This window comes from Argiope bruennichi, chromosome 2, assembly GCF_947563725.1.
Source record: "Argiope bruennichi chromosome 2, qqArgBrue1.1, whole genome shotgun sequence".
Lineage (NCBI taxonomy): Eukaryota > Metazoa > Arthropoda > Arachnida > Araneae > Araneidae > Argiope > Argiope bruennichi.
In genome coordinates, this window is record NC_079152.1 from 112,549,591 (window position 1) to 112,574,285 (window position 24,695).

At 25.9% G+C, this 24,695-nt stretch overlaps 1 protein-coding gene across 2 annotated transcripts; it reads right to left on the reverse strand.

Annotated features, from left to right (window-relative positions):
• Positions 1-247: 247 nt before the first annotated feature.
• On the reverse strand, positions 248-24,695 carry LOC129962038 (transcriptional adapter 2-alpha-like). 2 transcript variants are annotated; one of them, XM_056075724.1, is made up of 11 exons: positions 24,542-24,695; positions 19,717-19,890; positions 18,343-18,434; positions 14,566-14,663; positions 13,559-13,618; positions 12,008-12,169; positions 9,073-9,291; positions 8,704-8,870; positions 7,055-7,124; positions 2,028-2,101; positions 248-489 (listed from the first exon to the last, which is right to left on the reverse strand). In XM_056075724.1, the coding sequence occupies exons 2-11, from the start codon at positions 19,867-19,869 to the stop codon at positions 304-306; spliced, it is 1,281 nt and encodes a 426-aa protein (XP_055931699.1). In that variant the 5' UTR covers positions 19,870-19,890; positions 24,542-24,695; the 3' UTR covers positions 248-303. The 2 variants fall into 2 exon arrangements, with proteins under 2 accessions (XP_055931699.1, XP_055931700.1); XM_056075725.1 differs by lacking the exon at positions 24,542-24,695 and adding an exon at positions 23,241-23,428.

The following is a 24,695-nucleotide window of genomic DNA, read 5'->3' on the forward strand; positions in this document are numbered from 1 at the left end:
TAGAAAAAAGTCATTATGTAAACAACCAAAAAAAAAAAAAAAAGGGTTTTAATTGAAATACATCATATCTGTTTTAAACCATCTAAGCTACCTTTTGTTTTTATAACTATTTAGTTAAATATTTTGTTTTGCTAAGGATATAAGATTTGACACTGTGCATATCAAAGTGACATTTTACATCAAATTTAAATAGGTTAACAACAAACAAACAAACAAAAAAAAAAAAACGTTTAGTAATGAAACCAGGTTTATTTATTTAAATAAATACATAAATACAAAATTTACATTACACTGCAAAGAAAATCAAGACTTTGAAATAAGACCTTCCTCCAACAGCAGGTCATAAATTTTACGTGTTTTGTTGACATCTATCTTAATAACACTTCTAGCATTAGCAAGACGTAGGCTCCCAAGTTTACGATATTCGTTTATAAGCGTAGATTTATATTGAAGAAAAGATGATGGTATTATCCTCAAACTTGAGCAGAGCTGAGGGTAAGAAACAAAATATAAAGATATTAAAAAATAGCAAAGAAACTTAATAACCCCCTTTAATAAATAAATAAATAAAATCCATAAAAATATATATAATAAAGGACAATTGTTGATTAAGCAAAAATTAAAGGTATTCTCGATCAATACTAACTGGGAATCAACACCAGGAATTTTCTTTAATTTCCCCCTTTGTAATTTATCAAAGCAATAAATTCCAATCCTTGTAATTAGCATCAATGTACCCAGGGTCTATTGACCTTGTCAGCAGCGGATTTGGATATTATGAAGTTTCTCTTTTAATAAAATGGTCAATTTGATTTAACATTACAGCATATTTTTAACACGTTAATAAACAAGTTAGGTTAATAATTTTTTTTTATTTTCATAGCATTATGAATATATATTTGTTTTTAATTATATTTTATGATTCTAGATTTCCGGCATCCACGTTTGTCCCCAATATTAACTGAATTGGCGATACAGTGCTAAGTGAACATAATGAAACATATAAGAATCTATCTCACTATCTTTGATAAAGTATGTGTTAATATTATCCTAATACCCTATTGATCATAAAATTTATAATGATTTAATAAAGAATTAATTATAATTTTTGCAAATTTATATTTTTGGCGATTAAGAAAATAAAACTTTTTATTTTTATTGAACTGCTTGTGGTCCCTTCTAAGCTTAGTGACCATAGGCAACTGCCTAGTAAGAAATCCGCTGTTGTTCGGTTTCGGGATTGAAGGCTTCGGATGGTCCAACAAGTATGTGCACTTGTATGTGCCCAACAAGTAGTGATGCATGTTACACTTGCTATCATAGATATAAAAAAAGATTATACCCCCCCCAAATGAAATTGAATCTTCGCATTAGATAATAGGCAGACTATCAATGAATATATTGAGACTAATGAGATTTTAAAATAACAGAAACCACACCACATGGTGGTTGAGGCTCGGTGTTACTATCAAAAGGTTTGCGACCCAGTTTCATAGAAGATGCATTGCACAAATGAGTTTGGTGCACATTAAATCTATAGTCTTTTCTTTAACATGGAAATTAGAAGTGGGGAGTATCATTCTTATTACCTGTTAATAGTTCAAAATTATAAAGACTGTCCTGTAATAATCCACATGTAATCTTGAAATTGCAAAATGGTAACCTCACTAATGCTTCCAACGCTGCTAATACATATTTTTATATATTTCTTTACAAATCAACAGAAGAATTACTACTTATTACAATTGAATATTGTTTTTGCCATTCCTTAAGTTCGTTGGCCACAGCTGAATTTTATTAAATCAAAATAAGAGTAGAAGAATAGTTAATATACTAAATGCAATTTAGTAATTTGAAGAAACTGAATAATTTTAAATCTCTTTAAAGTGAATTTGATATGCATAGCTAATGAAATATTTAATAAAAATTTTATAAACATTTAAAAAATTATTTTGAGGATTGTTCATTGCCATACACGCATACTAAAAATATATATATTACAAGAAATAGAAATATGAAATACTCACATCTCTTTCTTTACTTGTAAGCTTATCAAACCCAAGCATAGTAGCAATATTCAGAGGAGGAGCAGGTCGCCGACCTAAAATGAGAATTTGTAAACATCAAAAACATAAAACGTGTGCTCTAAAATATACTGGTGTTTAAATTTTACTATGGGTAGGGTATGGACTATTTACAAATTTGCTCTTTCTTCCTTTTTTTTACTGTGCCATAGAACAGATATAAAAAAATGGAAGGGGAAAAGTTAATGATGATGAAAATTAAACCAATCTATAAAAGAGAATTTCAGCATAGAGATATTGAATTATAAGAATTCATAAACTTTTAAAAATTGATTTATTTGTTCCGGTTATATAAATTATTCATTGTACAATAGAAAATAATCCAGTTCAATGAGCACAATTCTTCACGAAATAATAATGAAAACCAATCATAATAAGAAAAATCTGAATCATTAGATGAAAAAATATAACTGAAAATGTCTGCAAAAAAAGTGAGTTGATCGAAAAGTAGATGTTTTAATAAAAGAACATATATATTTTCATTGATATAAAAAATTTTTATAAAAAAACATACTGTTAATTTTCTTTGATTTCATTTTGTTGCCTTTTAAATAATTCAATGCTTCCATAGGCATAACCTATTGCCTTTTGTAACAAATTTTTTTTTAACAATAATTTAATTTTATAACTTTAAATGAGCAATTCATGTGTATATTATAAATGTAAATATACAATTACACACACACATATAAATATGGTATTTTACACACATATCCACACAAAATAAATTTTTTTTTATAACTAACTATTACAGCCTTTTTCTATTTGCTCTCGTGCTGATAATGTCATATAGCGCCATCTCGTTAATTTGGGTGGTACTTGCATTGTTATCATAGGATGATAATCTACTAATAGTTCAAAATTTTGTGAAATGGCACAGATGAATGTGAGGTGAGGAGTACAGAGAAATATTCATATGTAATCGGTATGCGATATGTATCGAAATATTTTCTCCAAGGGGGGGGGACCTGTGGAGTAAAGCTTGGTTTCTCAGATATTACTCTAGAAAGCTAGGAAGTCTCACGGATTCAATAGTTGACAGGGAATAAAACAAATGATAGGTGGCTGGTGATAGGTCTGAACAATACAACAGACTTGGAAACATTATTTCATCCAAGTTATACTAATTTCTTTATGGTGGATATGGATTTTGTACATGGTATAGCACTATTATGGAGACAGAAGTATGCTTTCTTCTCATGGCATGAATTTATTTCTCAGACTGATGGCAATATAACATGGATTAATGATTTAGTTCCTCCAAAGCAATACAAATTATATAATTTCCAGGGAAGGTTTTCTAAACAAACATCATAACTTTTTGCTGGGGAATAAATGTTTTTGAAATGCTTCAAATAGATTTGTTATGCTTGCTTCACAATTACCCATATTTCAAATTGTCATATATCAAGGATTTGGAAATAATGGATTTTTAGCAATGACTATATTGCTCTAAAGTAAATTTGCAAATGAAAATAAAATGAGCTCAGTTCAATTTATAAAATCTTTTTTTTAATGTAAGTCTCACAAAATTTTAATACATTAAGGACTGTTATTTATGCATAAAAATTACATATCATGCTTATGTATTATTGAAAAGGTACACCCTTTCAAGTAAAAGACATTTGTAGATAGAAATTTTTTTTCGCGAAACCGTATGGCCGTACTCGCACATGTTCAGCTTGCAATTTCACTATTTTTCTATTCTAGTCTACATTTTTGAGTGTGTGTGTGTGTGAAACCTTTTTCTAAGATGAGTTTCTTAAACATAAAGTTAGAAGTCAAATTAAAAATCCAGCTTCGAATTGAACATTAAAATGAAAATTTCTATTTTTACTATTTTATGCATGATATACAAATTTTTTCAAGAAATGTAAACTCGTCACTGAATTAACAAAATAATTTTTTTCATGGCCTTTTCTTGATAAAATTGTAAAATTAATGCAACCATTTTTGATTCTTTTATTAGAACAAAATTTATTATTTATGTATTATGTATTATTTATATATCTCAAATAATTTCTAAATAGTTGTTAAGGATAAGTTTGGTTCCATGTGTCTGTAAAGATCACAGATTTTTGGTACGATAATCCATATTCATTAAATACTAGATGCTTTAAAAAGAAGTAGTGTTTCACAAAAAGCAACATAATTGCAATATTTTTAAAGAGAATAATTTCCTTGAGATCTACTAGTGCTCAGGAAATTTTGCAAGTTTATGGACATAAACTTGCAAACACATCTAAGTTTATTTTTATTTCAGAATATTTAGCAGTCTTTCATGTTCAAAATTTATGCCTTTATTTTGCAATCAACAAGAGAAAGACTTAATTGAAATGTACGCTTTTCTTTTTTGAAATATTTATAATCAAATCAAGTATGATGCAAGCATAATTTTAAAACAGTTTCATGAAACATATCACACAACTTCTTAAGAGCATATTAGCAATATTTGTTTTTACTCTCTTTTAATCTGTCTTTACTAATAAAGATGAATGTATGCCTTGGGGCTCTACAGCTAGACCATTTGACTTGATATATATTGGATGATGAGAATGCACTTATAAAAGAGATTTTTTTTAAAAAAAATAATTTAAAATTAGAATTATTTAAAATAAAAGAAATGTTGGCCTTTTTTGCTAAACTTCCAAAAATATTACAGTGCTAAAATAATTTTTAAATTTTCTTAAAATTCAAAAAATTGTCTTTGCAAAGATAAGGATGATTTTTATTGTATAAGTTTTTCTCTATTTTTAATCAGCTTTTAAACATATTTTAAATGTATTTTATACAATATATTTCATTGTTGAAATAAAATTCATATCGTTTTCAATGTTGTTATTAATTCTGGTATACTAATATTTATCCTGGTATAATTCTAATATTTTATCCTAGAATTTTTTTTTCCATTGTTGATGACCAAATTATGAAGATTTGGTTCATTTTTTCAAGTTCAGAATATCTTAGTATGAGGCATGCTTGGTAAAATTTTTGAATATTTTAGCAGTTATAACTAAAGTTTAACTTTAGAAAAAAGAAATGATGGATATTTAATTTTTGTGCATTTTAAAACACTTTTAAATTGTTGCTCTTTTAGCTAGAGATTTTGCTTTCTTGTTGTAGTATTATATATGTGTGTGTGCTATTTTTTACAAATAGCTTTGATACAGCTATTTGTAAAACTGGATTAAATGAAGCTTAATTACTTTTTTTTTCAAACTGAAGTACACATTTTTTCAAGATTACAGAAAATTAAGGAATAGCACAGCACTATGGACAAAATGGTGTCCTAAAATAGTACAAGTTACATGACTATCAAAATTTGAAGTTAAAAAATACTTTGCTGGGAAAGTCATCAAGAATTATTTATATATAAACGATTCGATTACCTTTTTACGTACCCAATAATTCCAGGAAATTAGTTGGTCAACAAAGGTGGCTAGTGAGTAATAAAGTAAAATGTGATGAGCATATTTTTATGCTTTTATATTTAGAAATCTGAAATCATGTCATGTGAATGATGAAATCGTATGTTTTCTTTTTTGTGTACTGCTCTTATTGTGGATATACCAAACTACTAAAAAAATAAAACACATCACTTACATTTTAGCCAATCCAATTATATAATTTCATTATTTTTATCTATATGTTTAATTTAATAAATATTTAAAAATTTTGTAATAAAAAAGAGAAGTTTTTTTTTTTTAAACAAAATTATGCAGTGAAACATAATTTGCTTTTAAGCTCTCAATAACATTAGAAATTTTTGTATTATGCTCAGCCTAATTCTAGTTGCCTATCATTTCCTAAAACTTGTTTTCATCAATTTTACTTCGGTTATATACTATAGTGAATGCTGAAAATATAGCACTTATATTTTTTATAAAGGCCGCTTTTAACAATCATCTATTCACCCACCACCAATGTCTTTAAAATAACTGGCAAACCCCTCCAAAAGCATTTGGTTGCAACTCCTTCTCTACGCCATTCTCCATTTTAAAAAGAAATTAAAGAAAAAAAAAACTTTACTACTTTATAGTGAATTCTCTATAGGGAAAAATCTTGATAGAATCCAAACCCTTCCCTCCCCACCACAATCAATGTGCTGATTTTGCAAGTTTTTACTTTACATGCAAATTAATAATACCTAAATACATTACCAATGATTTCCTGTTTTTCACCTCCATTCCATTTTCGAAAGAAATCTCAAAAACTCTATTTCACAGTACATTCTCAGAAGAGAAAGCTTTTAAAAAATAGCATTATAGATCAAAAGTTATAAAATTGTTTTGTTGAAAAGATGCTATGTCCTACAACATATATTTCTTCTTTAAGTTTTTCAGACCCAAAATTTTTACTTACGAAATCTTTTTTATTTGATGCCACCGAAATCCTATTTTTAGAATAGAATTTTTTTAGACCCATAAATAACTTTTTTTTTTTTTTTTTTTTTTAAAATTTGGTGCAAATTTTGAAAATTTTTCAAGGATTTTTCATGGATTCAAAGCAAAAGCAAGCAATTTTCTGGGGGACTCGAGTGCAACAAAATAAAATTCATGAAATTTTCAAGGATCTTCAAGAACCATTAGAACCTTGTAAAACATTTTCATTCTAATTGCAAAATAATAAGAATCTAAAGGTGACACTGAAGTGCGAAGTATTGCCTGTTATAAAGTAAATATAATTGCTATTAAAATAACAGCATCATCAGAAAATTTCTAAATTTTCTGTTAATACTGTTATTTCTAATGTTAATTACAGATTAATGGTGTAATTTTTAATATTAACTACAGATCAATACTTTTATAATCAATAATTTCAACAAGATATAGTAATTTAGACTTTATAATTAAGATATTTAACTACTACCAAAACCAGAGTAAAGGTATAAATATTTAAATAAAGGCGACTGATAAATATATAGTATTTTAGTTTGACCTAAGTTAATTACATGGAAATAATTATTTTACCTGGTCCCCCTTCTATAGGTCCATCCTTTAAAACTTGTTTCCGAATCAAACTATGACAAGAGCCTTCATCCTGTTGGACATTGTTATTATTAATAAAGACAGATTCATATTTATTAAAATGAATACTATTATTATATTACTTTCTGTTTTAAATAGATATATGCTAATTTCATATTTGTTAAACAGGTTGCACTAAGAGTCCTCGACAAGTTTCAAAATAAAATATAAAATCAATTAGAATGAATATATAAAAGTAGGTTTGCATCACAGTTCTTTTGATATAAAATCCTCTCTGTAAATAAATTTTTATAAAATCAGTTCCGAATTTAGATGGTATAGTACATTAAAAAAAACAATGCAGAAATTAAAGGAGTTATTTCAACTGCAGCATATGATCCTGCTGTGTGCAGCTCTAGGAAAAGTCCTATGGCAGCAATTGGCAATATTTATATTAATTTTCCTTCTGTAAAAAGACCAAGAATTTCTCACTCTGTTGCCAGTCTGGTGGATTAAAGTTTTTCAGAATTATTTCTGTTTTGGCCTTAGACAGCTACAATGTGAAATTTTCAGTTTTTTTTGGAAAATAATTCATCAAAATTGTTAATTAAGTCAGACCCCATAGAAAGGCACATGCAACATAAATCCATTCAAGTTCTCTATTCCCCCCATAAATAATCAAAATATTATTTCATTATCAATAATTAGATCCTAACAATTAATAAATAATTATACAAAATTTCATGACGTTAGAGCTTTATGTTTATGTGCTTGTCTAAACTAGTTTCAATTAATTTTAATCTTTCCCTTAAACTTTTAAATTATATTTGTTACTTCAAATTATGATGTGGAAGTGTTCATGACCACTTTGTAATACTGCGGAACTCTAAAACATCACGCCATTGCCGTTACCGTATTTTAACTTCTGCACTTTTATTTATGTCCCAGAGACTCCTTGAACCACATTCAAACAATATTCCAGTCCAATCCACGTATTTGCTTGCAATGAAATGATTGTGGATGAGAATAGATTGTATTTGTAAATCAAGTAATCTTAGGATGTGCGGGGTCCTTTTGGAGACGATACAAGCCTGGTTTTCAGTAAACTCGCACAGCAGAATTTTCACCCCCATCTTTGCTTATTTCAAAAAAAAAAAAAAAAAAAAAAAAAAAATCTGAAACAGGAAAATAAAGTAGACTAAAAATTTCTTTTTATAGTTTTTAAATATCTTCTATTATAATCAGCCGATTTTCGTTTATCGTGATACAGTATTAAAAAAAAAGAAGAAACAATTAAAATAAAATTAAAAAAGAAATGACTAAGCTGACACAAGATTATTGTCGAATCTGATTCAGGTACACGAAAATCGATAAGCATAATTTCAGATTTAAGTGCTTCATTTATCTTGATTATTTTCTTGGCTTGCATATGTTTATAAAAATCCATAAATTTCATATTACTGAACTTTGTCATTAAATCTTAATCACACTTGAATATTAAATATCTTAATTTAATTTTAAAAAATGCATTCATTTTTCTGAATATGGATGCATTGTAAGAATTATTAATATGGATTATTACATGGATGCATTTAATTTACTGTCAAACACAAAATAAGAAAAGAAAAATATACTTTCAAACATTGTTTTACCTTGATCCGGCTCAATACTTCATCTAAAGCAGTTCGTTTATTTCTTCTTTTATTTTCGTCTTGTTTCCTTTTTAATCTCAAATAAGTAGATATGCTATGAGAACGAGTTATGCCAGCAGATCGGCATTCTTGTAGCAGCTGAATTCTTTGTTTTGCTTTATGCTCCCCTAAAATATATTTTTTTCAACCATTGCTTCATCTTTATAAATGAAATATGAAATGCATTTCATCTTTACAAATAAAATTTAAAATAATTAAGTTTAAATATACAAAAATAAATAATGAGAAGTTTAATACATAAAAATAATTAATATTCTTAATATACAAAGTAAGACCATATAAATAATAATAATATAAAAAAAAACTCACAAAGAATCCCTTCCATAAATTTGTAAAATTTATGAGGTTTAAATAAATGTATCAGTGGTTTCATGGTATCTAAAAAGGTACTTCCAAGAATTGCATATCTCTTTGAGTCTTCAAGATTGCGTTTCGTATTGAGTAATCCATATTCCTTTATTAACCACTTTCGACGACATCTCTCTTTCAAGCGAGATTGGTAAATATCTAATACAGCCATTTGCAAATCTACAATAAAAATATTTAAAATTCTTAAATGGCATTAAATTAAAGATATATGTAGCATAAATTGATTTAGAATAATTATTGATATTCATATTGAATAAAAAATATGCAAAAAAATATTAATGTCTTATAATGATAAAATATGAATAAATTTGCACCTATAATAAAATTTACGTTTCACAAATAAACATGTTTCATCAAGAATATACAGTGCCAAATAAAATATATAAAACATTTTTATGAACATATTTACAGTATTTGTTTGGATGTATACTGAGACAAGAACATTTTTTTCTTTATGTATTACAGCAAAATTGAAACAATTATTTCCCTATTTTAAGCAATGTTTATTAAAAAAAATATATAATTTCTAATTGAAAAATCTTTTGTCAACTGTTAATGAAATAGTTACTTGGAATATATATATATGTATAACCAAAGAAAAATTTTCTTCATAACCTATAGAAAAATTAAATAATCATTTTCCAACTTTAATTGACTTTCATTAGAAAAAATTAATTAATTGTTAATTAGTAACCTATTCCTATTTTTTTTTTGGCCAAGCCATTATTTGAATAGTTAAGAATTTTTGGATGAATAACTAACTTTAATTGCTTTTTCCCACTACCTTTCAAAGCTAATTTTAGACCATTAATAAAATACTAATGAGACAAATGGTACATAGAAGATATAAAGTAGACTCTATAAAAACTTTATTTCAATTGATTGATTCAATTTTTATAAAATCATTAATAAACCATATGTTCAAATGCTGTTAGAATTATAGTCAATGCTTTTTAGTGGTATCCGTTTTCCTCTCTTCTTTTCATTTGCTAGCTTTTATAAATCAAAGCTTAAAAATCTCACATCAATAATAATAATAATAATAATAAATATTTCCTAATTTTCTACTGGATTTTCAAAATCCAGCAGAAAATTAAGGAGGTATGGTATTCTTGAAAGGTCAGTCATCAACTAAATATCAAAAATGAATGAAGCTAAAAAAAAAAATAAGTGAAATTTTTTTTGAACCACCGATTAAACCCCCCCCCCCCCAAAAAAAAAGAAAATCAAACCCATGACAGTAAGAACTAAGAAAATTGTTATAAAATATAGCATAATGTAACAGGTAAATGGGAAAAGTAACTGAGAAATTTCTGTGTTATGAATGAATTTATGACCAAAATAAAAGATGGTAGAGTCAAAAACCTGGATTCAGCTATAATCACAAAGAATTCAAGTTGACAGTATACTGAAAGCTACAAATAATCCTGCCTACATGATGCAATCTTTATTTTCAAGTATATTAGGGCAATAAGAACTTTGTGTTATTTAACAACTTTTATTCTAAAAATGGGCAATGAAATGACATATAACCAATATACTGATTATTGATATTTAAAATTCAATTCTGTTAAAATATGTAACATTTATAAAATAATTCTACAGATATATCTTCTAGAAGTTGCAGTTATCAATAAATTTAAACTATTAGTATATTTTCATATTTAGTAAACTACTTGGAAATGTGCAGATAAAATCTCAGTTCTCAAGATTATGCTGATTGAAACAAAAAAATTTCAAAAATCAATATGACAACATTCATTTTCATGCAGTACTAATATATGAATAGAATGAAAATTTTTAAATGGAATTGAAATGATGACCCATTGCACAATATGCACTTAAGTCAATGACAAAAAGTGATAAATAATAAAGATAGAAAAACAATATTAAAGCAAAATTCTTTCATTAGCTTCATTATATGTCCATATAATGATACTTGATTGGCAGGAGATGATGGACAACAATGAATCAAGAACTGAGTGATGGATATTGAACATGCAAATTATATTGGGTTCAAAATAAAAATCACCAGACATACATTTTAACAACTATTTTTGCAAAGATTTGAACTTCATTATTGTCAAATTTCATTAACATTCAATATAGTTGTGCAAATAGGGGCCTATATGTTAGTAAGGTTATTTTATGGCTACTATGTATATCAATTACTTTGAAATTAATCATAACCATAATTAAAACCATTTAACAGGATATAACAACACAATTTGTGGCTTTCCCTGTTCTATCAATTTGAGTAATTCATATACATAAAAAAAAGAAAAGCTTATATTCTGGACACTCAAAAAGCTCTAGAATTTATTTTGGAAAAATGCATGCAAATAAATAGAAGCAAACAAAAAGCTTATTTCATTTGGTTCCGTTCAAAATAACTATCCTGTGCATATAAAGGTGTAAATATGATTTACAAGTCTGTTTTTACTACATTTTTGAGTATTATTGTTAAAATGTACTTTTTGGAAACTTCAGAATTATGCTCCTAATGGAAATTCATTCAAGGAAAAAGTCACATGGGAAGGGGGGATCACATGAGATGAGGAAATAAGCTGACAATGAAAGCACATAAAAATGTTTTGATAGATAGTCTGACTGCAAGATAGAATTGTGAACTGGCATCTTATCTTCATGGAATCATGACTGGAAGTTGAATACTTATAATTAAGAGCTATATGTGTATGTACCATATATATATTTGAGTAGGAAGAAAACTGTGCTGATTAGTCAGTCATGTGAAATTCTTTATTTGCTCCACAGATGGTGAAAGTTATATAAACACAGGAAATATTTTAAAAGTTCCAGAAATTTTAGAATGTAGTAGTATAAGAGAATAAATCTCTATATAATTGATATTCACCATTCCATAATGGATCATCATCTTCAAAAGCTAATTCTTTAATATCCAGTTCTGCAAAGTCATCATGCTCATATGAAAAGTCTCCACGAGATGGCATATAACCTGCCATTTCTTGATACATTGTGGATCCCACAACTGGTCGAGGAGGATCTTGAGAAAAATCTGAAAATGTAAATAAATTAATTAAATTTTGATTTAAAAAATATAATAAAATATAAATTAAAGAATTCTATTCACAAAAATCATTTGACAAAGAAAAGAGTAGAACCCTCCTCTTGAATTATAGACTTTGTGAAAGATATTTTGAATTTTTTAAAACTATTTTTAATTCACAATTGCATTGGTAGAATAGGTCCTAAACAGTGCAAAAGATGTCTTTTTTTAATAACATGAACATTTTATTTTCATGTTTCAACAAATTTTAAACTTATTAATGATTTATTTTAAGTTAATCTATTCTATTACTTCATGAAATTGCATATGTTTTCATTTATCTACTATGTTTCTAAACTGTTCATCATTGATATTTATAAACAATACTATTGAAGCATATATTTGATGTTAATAAAATACTATTAATAAAGTAAATGTAATGTAATACTATTAACAAAGGACAGGTAATACCCTATTTATTATACTGATAAACTGTTAATATTATTCTAAGAATTTATAACTCGTTGAATTTGTAATTTTTACAAATTTATTTATTTAGCAACTATGAAAATAAAGTATTTTAATGGACTTTCATGTGGCTCTGACTCAGCGTAATGATTCTGAGTAGCAGAAAATCAGAAATCAAACACTGCATAAATGCAATATTTTAGTTTTTTTGTAATACTTTCATCAGGTTCTGATGAAAGTACAGCAAAAAAATTAATGAAGAAATACAACATTAAATATTTAAATATTTTTGTCAGGATTAACAAATATTTTATAATAATCATATTTTAAAGTTAAATAGCATCCTAAAAGAGATTTATCAAAAAGTAATTTTCAAAATAGGATTCTGAAGTGATATAGAAGATATTAGTAAATTAATAATATAAAACAACAAGAAAATGCTGGATTTTAAAATGCAAAATCCAGCATATTCAATAATATATTGGGAAGAGGATTTATGACATGGACACATATCTTAAAAGGTGCCATTGGGGCAACAATTTAAAAAATTTCTTTTACATTTTTAACACCAGAAGTTGATGAAAGAGAGAGTGAGGAAACAAGATATAAATAAAAGTCATTGTACCGTTAACCTTTATTACATCACTAAACAATATAATGAATCATTTTCAAATCAATGATTTATAAATTCTCAAATTTTATTGTAATTACTCTCATTGCATTATTGAGTGAGATAGCATGACTTAGGACTATAGCATTGTTTAGGACAAAGCAATTTATAAATTTCAGATTTTCTAAGAACAATAATATAATAATTATTATTCTCTAAGTGCAATAATATACACACACACACACACATATATATATATTGAAATAAATATTAAGCTTGAGGATAAGTTTCAAGATGAACAATAGTAAAAATAAGCTTACTTGTACATGCTACAGGTGTTGGATGATAAATTTCACCAGATGGCTCTTCAAGTTGAATTTCTATTAAAAATATTTAGAATGAATTTAGGCAATTTATGTTCATACGAATTTTAATACAAAAATATTGAGCATAAGAGATTTGAAAGTAAAGTTATTATACTCTAAAAGATGATGCAAAATTAGAAGATAACCTGAACAATTACATTATTGGCATTATGATATCATGGGACCTATTTCAATTAGGATGGTTAGATTTCGGATTTTTCCACAAAAATTTCTAAAAAATAATTTTAAACAGAACTGATTTCTATAGCAATTTATATTATAAAAGAAAACTTTAATAAATGAAATTTCTTCCAAAATGTTGGCAATTTTTTTGCATACTTTTCAGCAATCGATTTCATTGTTGTGATGATGTTCAATCGTTCCATCAAATATTTAATCAGGAGATTTTCTTTTGTTTCTGAAAGCTAATGATTAAACATTCTGTTCATTATCTTCCCAATTTACAAGAGGAAACAAAAAGTTGAACTATTTTATTACAAAACACAATGTAAAATTTGATACATATCTCCAGACATTAATGTTTCCAATGGCACTATGATGTCATGGTGCCATTGAAAACACCATCCCACCAAAACACCCACCAGTACCCACTAAAATTACAACTCCATTTAGAAGTTATGTACATAATAAACAAAATAAGTGTAAAACTAAAACAACAACATTGCTTTAATTTTTATCACATTTTGATCCATAAAAGTACTCTTCTGAAGGAATCATGAAAATCATGGTATTAATAATAGATTTAACTGAATTTAAACATAATGAATTCTGAGCAGACAAGCTGATAGTGCAAAATGGCTAGTTATTAATATAATCTACTATTTAAATTTTGTTACGCATAAATTATGTCAGAAATGGATATACACCTTTCAAAATGAAAAATAATTATGAAAAAAAAAATCATTCCTTATGCAATAATCTAATAAATAATTATATCGAACCTGGTAATGGAGAAACAGGATTATAAATGTAATGCTGAAGATAGTGTTCTTCACATTCTATTTTATTTCTGGTACCAACATCCTTTGCAATTTCTGACCTGCAATAATAGTTTTATTATTAAAATGAGTAATAATTTGCATATACAAATACTGTTTTTAAATTTTGGTGTATGAATAATTAAATATTAATATCTAATACTCACCAATCATAGAATAACTTAAATAAAGAAGCACAAAATACAAAAAAAAATAAATTATATAGAGCTATTTAATTATCCTAAAAATGAGTACTCATTTTCAGTATATACTTAATATGAAAGAAAAGTGGACATAAACTGTGGGATAAGGAAATGCAACTTTATGCAGTGGGTCAGTAGAGTTAAGATAACAAAAATATTATCAAGGACAAACCACGATCTTTGTAATACAAGGCCTCACAACTCCCAACGCTTTCAGCCTGTGACGTCATGAGGTTGGATGAGTTCTGTAGAAAACGATAGTCGTTATCGTAGTGAAGAATGGGAAATGTGTTATTGGCTCTTTTGGTAGTTTTCTGATCTTTTTGCATATTAATTTTAATTTATCGTAATGAAGATGCCTAGTGCGTGCTGTGTTCCCAATTGTAAAAGTAATTACACAAAAAATAGCTCCAATGTTTCTGTATTTTCATTTCCAAATGATGAAAACACTAGAAGAGCATGGATCTCTGCAATAAAGCAGGACGATTTCGTACCAACAAAATATAGTAAGGCAAGTTTGATTTTTTTTGTACAATTTTCTGTTAATTAATTCTTTTGAAATACGAAACATTTAAAATTATGTATAACTTCCATTTATCTTCTGTCATTTTTGTTTGCTCTACATTTAGTTACTTATGCTTCCAATTACTTTGGTATTGTTTGCTTGAGCTAAATAAAAAACTTCTTTGTTTTATTGTTACTTTTCATAGTCTTTTGTTTATTTGTTCCTAATATTTAAAATGTTTTGTTTCTGTATCTTTTTAATTATACTTCATACATATTTTTTAAAATCTGATTCAGGCCTAATATTTGTTGCTAACATTTAGGTCTGTGCTAAACATTTTCAAGAAAATCAGTTTTTAACAGTTAGAGAAGCATTTAATACTAGTACAGGAGAACTTATTCAAGTACCACTAGAATGTAAAAGGCAATTTTTTTAGAAATTTTTAATAATTATCATCAAAATCTTACAAAATACTTAAGTGATTTATTATTATTATGCTCTTATAAAAAAAGTTTAAAATCCTCTAATGAATAATAAAACTTAATTTTTAATTATATATATCATGACTATAGATTGTAGCAGATTAAACTTATATTTTATCCTAAACTATTATGCAAAAAAGTTAGATATAGTTGTAAAAACAATATGAATTGCATGCTCATATATGTTTAGAAAATGTAGTTTTTATATGTTTATCTATAAATCATCAGATTTTATATAAAACAATTAGTATTTATTATTATTTTTAAATATCATTAGCTATGCACAATCTTTAATTATAAATGAAGGCAACTTTTACAAAATATCTGAAACTGTTTTTAAAAGTAATGAAAAGTTACTGTTTATAAATCCATTTTTCATACCGTGTAAAATCAATTGATTAATTCATGTAGAATATTGTATTACTTGAATGGTAGTATAAATAATTACTATAGATATTCCAACATAATATTGAACTAGGTATTTATTTTGGATGAATGAATGTTTCTGTTGATTTTAAATTTTATTTTTTAATACTCAATAAGATTTTATTTAATACTGTCCAACATGCGTTAGCTTATAGTTTATGTATTAAGAAAATATCTATACAGTTTTTGATTTTGTTTTAATAAATCACTAATTTTTTTTAATCTAAAGAATTCCACTTTTTTTTCTTTCTTTTTTTCTAGACTTGTATCTGATGCTGTACCTTCGATTTTCCCTAATTTACCCTCCTACTTTTCCTCAGAATCAAAAGAAAGAAGAGAAACTCCAATGGATAGGGCAACACATAAAAAAATGGGGAAAACTTAAAGGAGCTTTAAATAGCAGTCTCCAGGACATAGTAAAAAGAGAGGAGATAGAAAAAATCTACACTTTTTCTGATTTGATTTTAAAATTTAAAAACTTTAAATCAAATACATGGAGTATAATCAAAAAAGCAAACAAAATAATTTTTAATTGTCTAGGCACTTCTCAAGCTCCTAAAGTAAGTAATTCTTTTTTAATTTCTTCCAAATTAGAAGTAATTTGTAAGTTTGTATTTTAACTTTATTTAATATTATAATTATTTTCATTTGTCTGTGTGAAATTTATATTAAAGTTAGGAAACAAAATGTATTTTTTTATTGTCTCTCTGAAAATAAAATGTTATGATTCAAATAGTGTGTGATTTTTTTTGTGTGTGTTTTCTTTTACTGTTTCTACAGATTGAATTGAAATTAATTATAAATGCATTGAAATGTAAAATCAGATATATAATAAAAGCTAGTTTATTAAATTGTATGAATTACTAATATATTAAATGAAAACAATTCTTCATGTGAAAAAACAAGCTGTGAAAGTAATTCTTTTTTATCAACAGATTTAGTTTTAGTAAAATTTAAATTTTATATTAAATACATTAATATTTTATTTGAAAGTTCATAAGTAATTTGAGAAGTAAACAATTTTACGTTAACTTATAAAATACATGTATTACCTGTCACTACAATAAAAAAAATCACCAAAAGCTTTAAAAAGTATTAATTTAATTTTAAACTTTAAAAAATATTTTCAGGGAAAAAACAAAACGATTTTTAATAAAATAAAAACGAAAATCTCCATTAAAACAAGAAAAACTAACAATAATACCCCAATGTATATATCTAATAAATTTACATTGTGATTTAAATGTTATTAAATGAAGTTTGAATGTTATGAAATGATCAATAAGCTATAGAGGACCTTAAGATTTTCTTCCATGCAGTTTCTTTTATTCACACAGGGAAAAAATAAATAATTTTGAATTTTATGCAAGGTAAATGTCTTAATATTAATAATAAGTTATTTTTAAGTGGATTTAAAATATACCTAAACATCAAGGAAGAATGCGGGATTCTGCTCATGGCAGCCAATCATCCTACTCGTGTGACGTCACAAATAAGTTGTGAGGCCTTGTTTTACGAAGGTCGTGGACAAACTCATTGATTGTTTTATTGCCATTAGAAAGTAATATTTCATGAGCATTACATAACAAATAGTATGAAATGTGAAGTAAAAATCAAGCAACTTACACATCCCTTGCAAAATTATTGACAAGATATTAAAGAGTATTTTAGGAGTACTCATTTTCAGAGACTTTAATTCTAAGATTTTATCTCAGCTGCAAAGGAAGTGATATAATAGTTGAATTTTAATTTGAAAGAGTTTTATCATAATTTATACAAAAATAAAATATACAATATTAAGGAACTTATGTCTAAGAAAATAATTTGTCTCCTACCATTCAATAATTTTTAATCTATTTGAAAATGATAACTAATTTTATAAAGTACATTTTAAATGTTTTTCTTTTAGGTTTAGATTAATAAATAACTCATGGTTGAAAAATAAATGTCATCACCCTTTAAAAATTTATAGACATAAAAAAAAATTCTGATAAATATCTATATTTGATTTTCATAATCTTTTTATGATGAGCATTCAATTGAAATCTTCAGTCTTTAACAAAAATATATAGAACAAAAATTAGAGATATTAAAAACACAAAATAAAATAATAAGTGCATCATACCAGTTTCCAATTCCATGATCCGCAACAGCATTCAGTAATTTAATTTCTTCATATGCCAACCAATCAGAATCCAGAAGAGTAAAATTGTTCCTCTATAAAAAAACAGCAAAAGTATATTTTAACTTAAATCATAAATGTTTGTACTCAATACAAATTTCATATATAACAATAATCACAATTCCACATACCTAACAATTCTTAAATATTATGAAATAAATCAGAAATTATGCCACAAACGGATAATTCAAGTGAAGGATTTATTATGACTTTCACATACAGTTTTTGTTTTTTCTTATTAAAAAAAAAACCCTTCTAGAGAGAATTTTTAACTGCAGGCATTAATGACAGATAGAGATTATAAAGTATAAATACCCAGCATCCTATTTACAAGATATTTATATTTAACTTCAGTGAGTAAACCAAATGCATTTCAGTGCTCTTTCTTCCTTTTTTTTTCTTTGACTAACAAATTGATATATATTTCCAGATTCCAAAATAATTTTTAAATGGATTGCATTATCAATCAGAAAATTTTTTGAAACCAAAGTATCGCCATTTAAAATTTTTCACTATGATTTATTTTCACAATAAAGTAAGGAATCAAAAGATATTTTTTAATTTTTGAAACTTTTACTATATTTTAAATATCTTTTTATATATATCTATAAACAGTTTTATAGATATAGCTTAATTTTAGTATGATAAGTTTTTCCCAAAAATTTATTTTCAAAATTTAACTTTACATCACAATTTGCTTAATCTTTAAATTATTAACAAAATTTTTAAAAAACTTATTGAAATATTTATTTTGAAATAAATTGACTTTAATTAGTTAAAGTCATATATAATTAGAGAAGAAAAAAGTTTTCTGATAATTAACTTGGAAAATTATTAAATATTTTATGACATAATTTTAGAGTAAATTAATAGATATTATCCAAAGCAACAACAGAAAATTTAACAATAACAAAGAAAGATTTAGTTAAGATTAGAATTTTAACTTTTATGTTTTTCCTTATTATCTTTCTTAATTTCACTTCATTATTAATAACATAATGATTGCTAGAATAATAGATATCACTCTTTATATTAATTTCTTGTTTTATTATTTTTACAAAAATAAGATCAATATATTAAAGTCATTATATGGCCTATATTAAAGTCTTAATAGTCAACATTTATTTATACACAAATTCTGGTGCAATTTAACAGCCATATTATTGACCATACACATTTATTTCTAAGAAGCTGAAAGTTCTGCCAGACTATAGAAATAGTGTTTCCTGAGTTTTCTATAGTGTTTCCTAAGAGGTGTTTACTGCATTGATGCATCACATAATGCTCTTCATTAAGGGGGGAAAAATCAATGTTTACCATTACAGTATATGAATGATTATTCTTGTGATTTTCATATTCACGTCCTTTAGCAAAACATTGAAGACAAAAAGAGTGATGACATTCCACACATCGTATATACGGCTCTTGGAGGAAGATACCACAAATTGGACACACAATTGATTCTTCCATATTTTAATTCCAATTTTCTGACTAAAAAATAAATAATATATTATAAATATGCAAACAAATATAGTTCAATTATAAAATAGATAGCAATGCAAATAAGCTCAGTAATTCAGTAAGTTGCTATTTAAACTGAATACTTCAAGAAAATATATGGAATATTTTTATTTTCTAGGAAATAGAAAGACCTAACAGATGGATTGTTGATCTAGAAAGACTAAGAGGTTAATATTTAACTTTTCACAACAAAATTTAGTTTAAATAAATTTTTAAAAAATAAAACAATCATAATAAATATACAAGTTAAATAATTTTATTTAAAAAAATCACAGAGTATAATTTTGTAAATCAAATAAATTAACACTATTTGTTAGACATTTACTATTTTTTTCATTAATAACAAGCATTTTTGCCTTTTTGAAGTCCTCATTGCTCAGTTTAATATCATAAAAAAATTTCCATATTTATTAGCAACACCAGTGTTTTTATATTGTTAGAACGAGATTCTATTTGTTTTTCCTATCCATGCTAAAAACTCTTTCACAACCAGTATAGCTGTGTGCAAAGAGTTAGTAAGAGTGCCTTTTTGTGTTTTTTAAAAGTTTTCTGTATTTACATATTAAACTGTAGTTTTCCACATCTATAGCTCTGCAGTTTTCACTAGAAATTCTGTAGCTGTCGGAGGATATGCTGTTATAATAAAATCAAGACAAAAATATTGCGAAAATAAAAAAGTCATCAGTTCATGCCAAATTTCCACTAAACAAAAAGGCATGGGACTGATATCTATTTAGCTGTCACATATCAAGTGGTGATCCTGTTTTATAGAAAGCTTTAAACATTTTTGCTTTCCATTGATAAAATTGGGAAAAAAAGAAAAAAAAAAAAAATTGCACCAGTTTACAATTTGTAGGGTTTTGAAAATTTTTGACTGAATTTCAAGGGACACACAGCTTCTGAGTATGGATTTCAATACTGGTATACCGAATACCGGTATTTTGAGCTCTTTGTGCAATTTTGTAATACCGGTATTCACAAGTTTAAATACCGGTTTTTCGGTATTTACTAGAAATTTTTAAAAGTATCTCCACTATATGTTCAGGGATCTCCAACATAGCAAAATAGTATTCGTTTTTGTTTTTATGTCTCCCTAATGGGTGAAAATTAGCTAATTAATTGCTTAAATCTCAATTAGGAAAACATGGATTATCCTTGAAATATATTGTATACATAATGACTAATGGAGCAACAGTTATGAAAAAAGTTGGAAAGTTGTTTGGTGCAAATCAGCAATTGTGCTATGCTCATGGTATTGAATTAGGAGTAATTGATATATTATACCAAAAAAATAAAGAACATAAGAATCTAAATACTGTGGATATAGAAACTTCGGATTCTGACTTGGAAGAGAGTGATATTGACAATGAAGATAACGACAATGTAATTGTTGAAGACAATATTGCTAATAAGGATGAAATATTGACCCATCAAGAATTGCTTCCTATAATTTATAAAGTTTGAAAAATTGTTAAGATATTTAAACGTCCCTCTACAAAAAATGCCATATTACAAAAATATATACTAACTGAAAATAAAACAGAATATCTGTTAATATTAGATTCTAAAACACGTTGGAACAGTTTACTCCTAATGATGGAATGATTTTTGAAACTGAGAAATCCAATCCAAAAAACAATAATCGACATAAACCTTGAAATGAATTTTTCAGAGAGTGAATTCGACTTAATATCCAGAATTGTATCAGCTCTACTTCCAATAAAACTGACTACATTACAATTGAGAGATTCTAATTTATTAACAGCTAATGCAACAAATTTCATGCTGCAGTCACTGAAAGAACAGCACACATCACTATCTGTAGAATTATATATTACATTGAAAAATCGCACAGAAGAAAGGCATACCGAAATAGAAAATGTCTTATGGTATTTACATAATTATAATGATTTTAAAAATGAATATGGAAAATAAGAAAAGAAAATAACCAATTCAAATCTGATTACCTATCCACATTCAGAAGTGTTCAGTTCAGTTAACGAAGATTATGATGATACTAATGTCGATAATGAAAAGGAAATGCCTCTTGAACAAAAATTAGAATTAGCGATAAATAAAAAAAATTCAATGAACCAAAATACAGTACAGAAATCAGCTATATCCAAAATCATCCAACGAGAAATCGATTTATTTGAAGATGAGGGATTTAGGGGTAAATACTTGGAAAAAGTATATCGTGCATTGCTAAGAGTACCACCAACTAGCGTTGATGCTGAAAGAGCATTTTCGACAGCTGGTAATTTTTGCACAAAATTACTTTTCAGGTTTAATGACAGTACAATTGATGCATTATGTTTTTTAAGATCACTTTTTAAAAATTTGTCATAGTACCACAGACTGAATAGTGATATTTACACTTTTTTGTGATTTAAATAAATAAGATGTCCCTTTGCTTTTTTGTGATTCTTTATATACTGTTATAATTTATAGGCTGCAAATTATTTTTTTTTGTGATATTTACACTCTCTATTAAAACTGGCAAATAAAATGAAGAAACACCTGTGTTTTCTTTCTTTTTCTAAAATTTCTAATACCGGTATTAAGATCTAATAAATACCGAATACCGGTATTGAAATTTTGGTCCGATATTGCAATCCCTACTTCTGAGGTCCACATGAAATGTAGAGACAAATAAATGTAGTTTTGCTTTTTATTAAGAAGACAATTATTCTCAATCAATTTAAATCGTTGTTTTTTTTAAATTATTTAAAAAAAATTATTAATACTATATTTTTATATGTTCATAATTAAAAAATTATAATAATTTAACAAAAGAATTATGCAATAATAACAATAAAAATACAATAGTTTTAAAGTTGATGTTTACTGTTGACTTCCTTAAACAACATTGATGAATTATAATAAAATTATCTGTTCCATAGCAAAAAGAATATATAGATGTTTAAATTCTTCGAGAATAGAGCACATTAAAATGTCTATATATAAGAAATTACTAGAAATAATAATTTCTTATACAAAAAAAAATTTCATATACTAATTTCATAGAAAGAAGCTTTATCATAATATATATTTAACCCTTATTGTGGCAAAATTGCTTTTTTGAAGAAAAGAAAAAAAAAATGTATATAGGTAGCTTCTTTATGCTATAAAAAGATCAAAAAATAAATAACAAAAATCATGTAATAAAAATCGTTTAATAAAACTAAGTTAAAATTATTTTATAGTGGTAGTATATTTTTATAAAGTTGTATGTATGGTATACTATACAAAATGAACATAAGGGCTAAAAAAGAAAATTATTAAAAAAAAAATTGAATTTGTAATTTTAAATATCTTACCAATAAGAGTATGATTCTGAAAACAGTTTTTATAAAATTTATTTTATTTTCTTATAATTACTCAAATCTGCAAATTAGTTGGGTACTAGATCTATTCAAAATTATATCCAATTGCACTCTGAACATTTTAAAGCTAGTTCTGATTATTTGGAGGAGAGAAGGGAGAAAAAACATTTCATTAATTATTTTTTTAATTCTTGATTCTGAATCATTTAAGGGATAGTAAATTTTTATTTTATTTGTATAACCTTAGTTTTTAACCTACTGCTGTGTAAACTATGTTAAAAATGAACAAATATAAACAATTTAAAATATGAAGAAAAAACTGCATGCCAATATTTTTAGCTTCTGCGTTAGTATCATTCACAAAAACATTAGATTAAATGAAAACTATGGGGATGGCAAGCAAATCCTTTCCCCTAATAATATAAAAACAAATGATTTATTTTATACAAATTAATTTTAAAAAATTGCCCCTCCCTATTTTCTAAGCCATACTTTAAGACTGGGTACTGTTGATAATATGAAAGCAAATCAAAGCATATCAATATTTGGCCATTTTATTTTGCCAAGAAGATTGCAAGTCATACAAATTTCTTCAATATATAATGATAAATATTGACACATTCCAGACAGCTTGCAGTGAAACTAATGCTAAATTTCAGTTTTTTCATACTGTGAGTATCTTCTTTCAAATCAATGAAATGCAGTTATTTACATTTATAGCTGCATCAAAAGAACTTTAAATAGAAAAACTGACCATTTAGTACAAAGTATTTTTAAAATTCAAGCAAAGCATTTTCAGAATAAAATAATAATATTAGGGGGAAAAAATCTTAAAAATTATGAACACATTATAATATCCATATTAAAATATTCTTATCAAAAATATTTTCTTCTATCTATCATTTCCGATTTGATAATAACAATGGTATATTTTTAATATTCTAAAACAATTCAATTAAAAATTTAAAAAAATATCTTTTTCGTGCACTGTATACAATATAAAATATATATATATATACAATTGTAATCTTCATTTTATCGTTAGTGTACTCTGTCATATGCTATTCTTTACGCATTTAAAAAAATGAAATTATTAAAAAGTTTTAACAACTAACGAATAACTCCTTAGTCAAAAAATTTAAAAAATATATATTGGGAGTAGTATCAAAATAGGTAAGAATTATAAAAATCTACAATTAAATTTAAATAACTTATTTTAAAAGTCTAAGTATTATTCTGCAAAGAAATGTATGAGTTTAAAATGAAATAATGATTAAAAGCATTCTGCATGTTACCGTGAAATCAGTTTTTGTTACAGTGGAAACATAAATGATATGGTTTTATCATCCGGAAAATAGTTTACTAGCATATAAAATGAATTACAAGCGAAAGAAAAAAAAAATGACAGCAACTTGACTACGAAACCGGGTTTTTATTTATTTACATTGC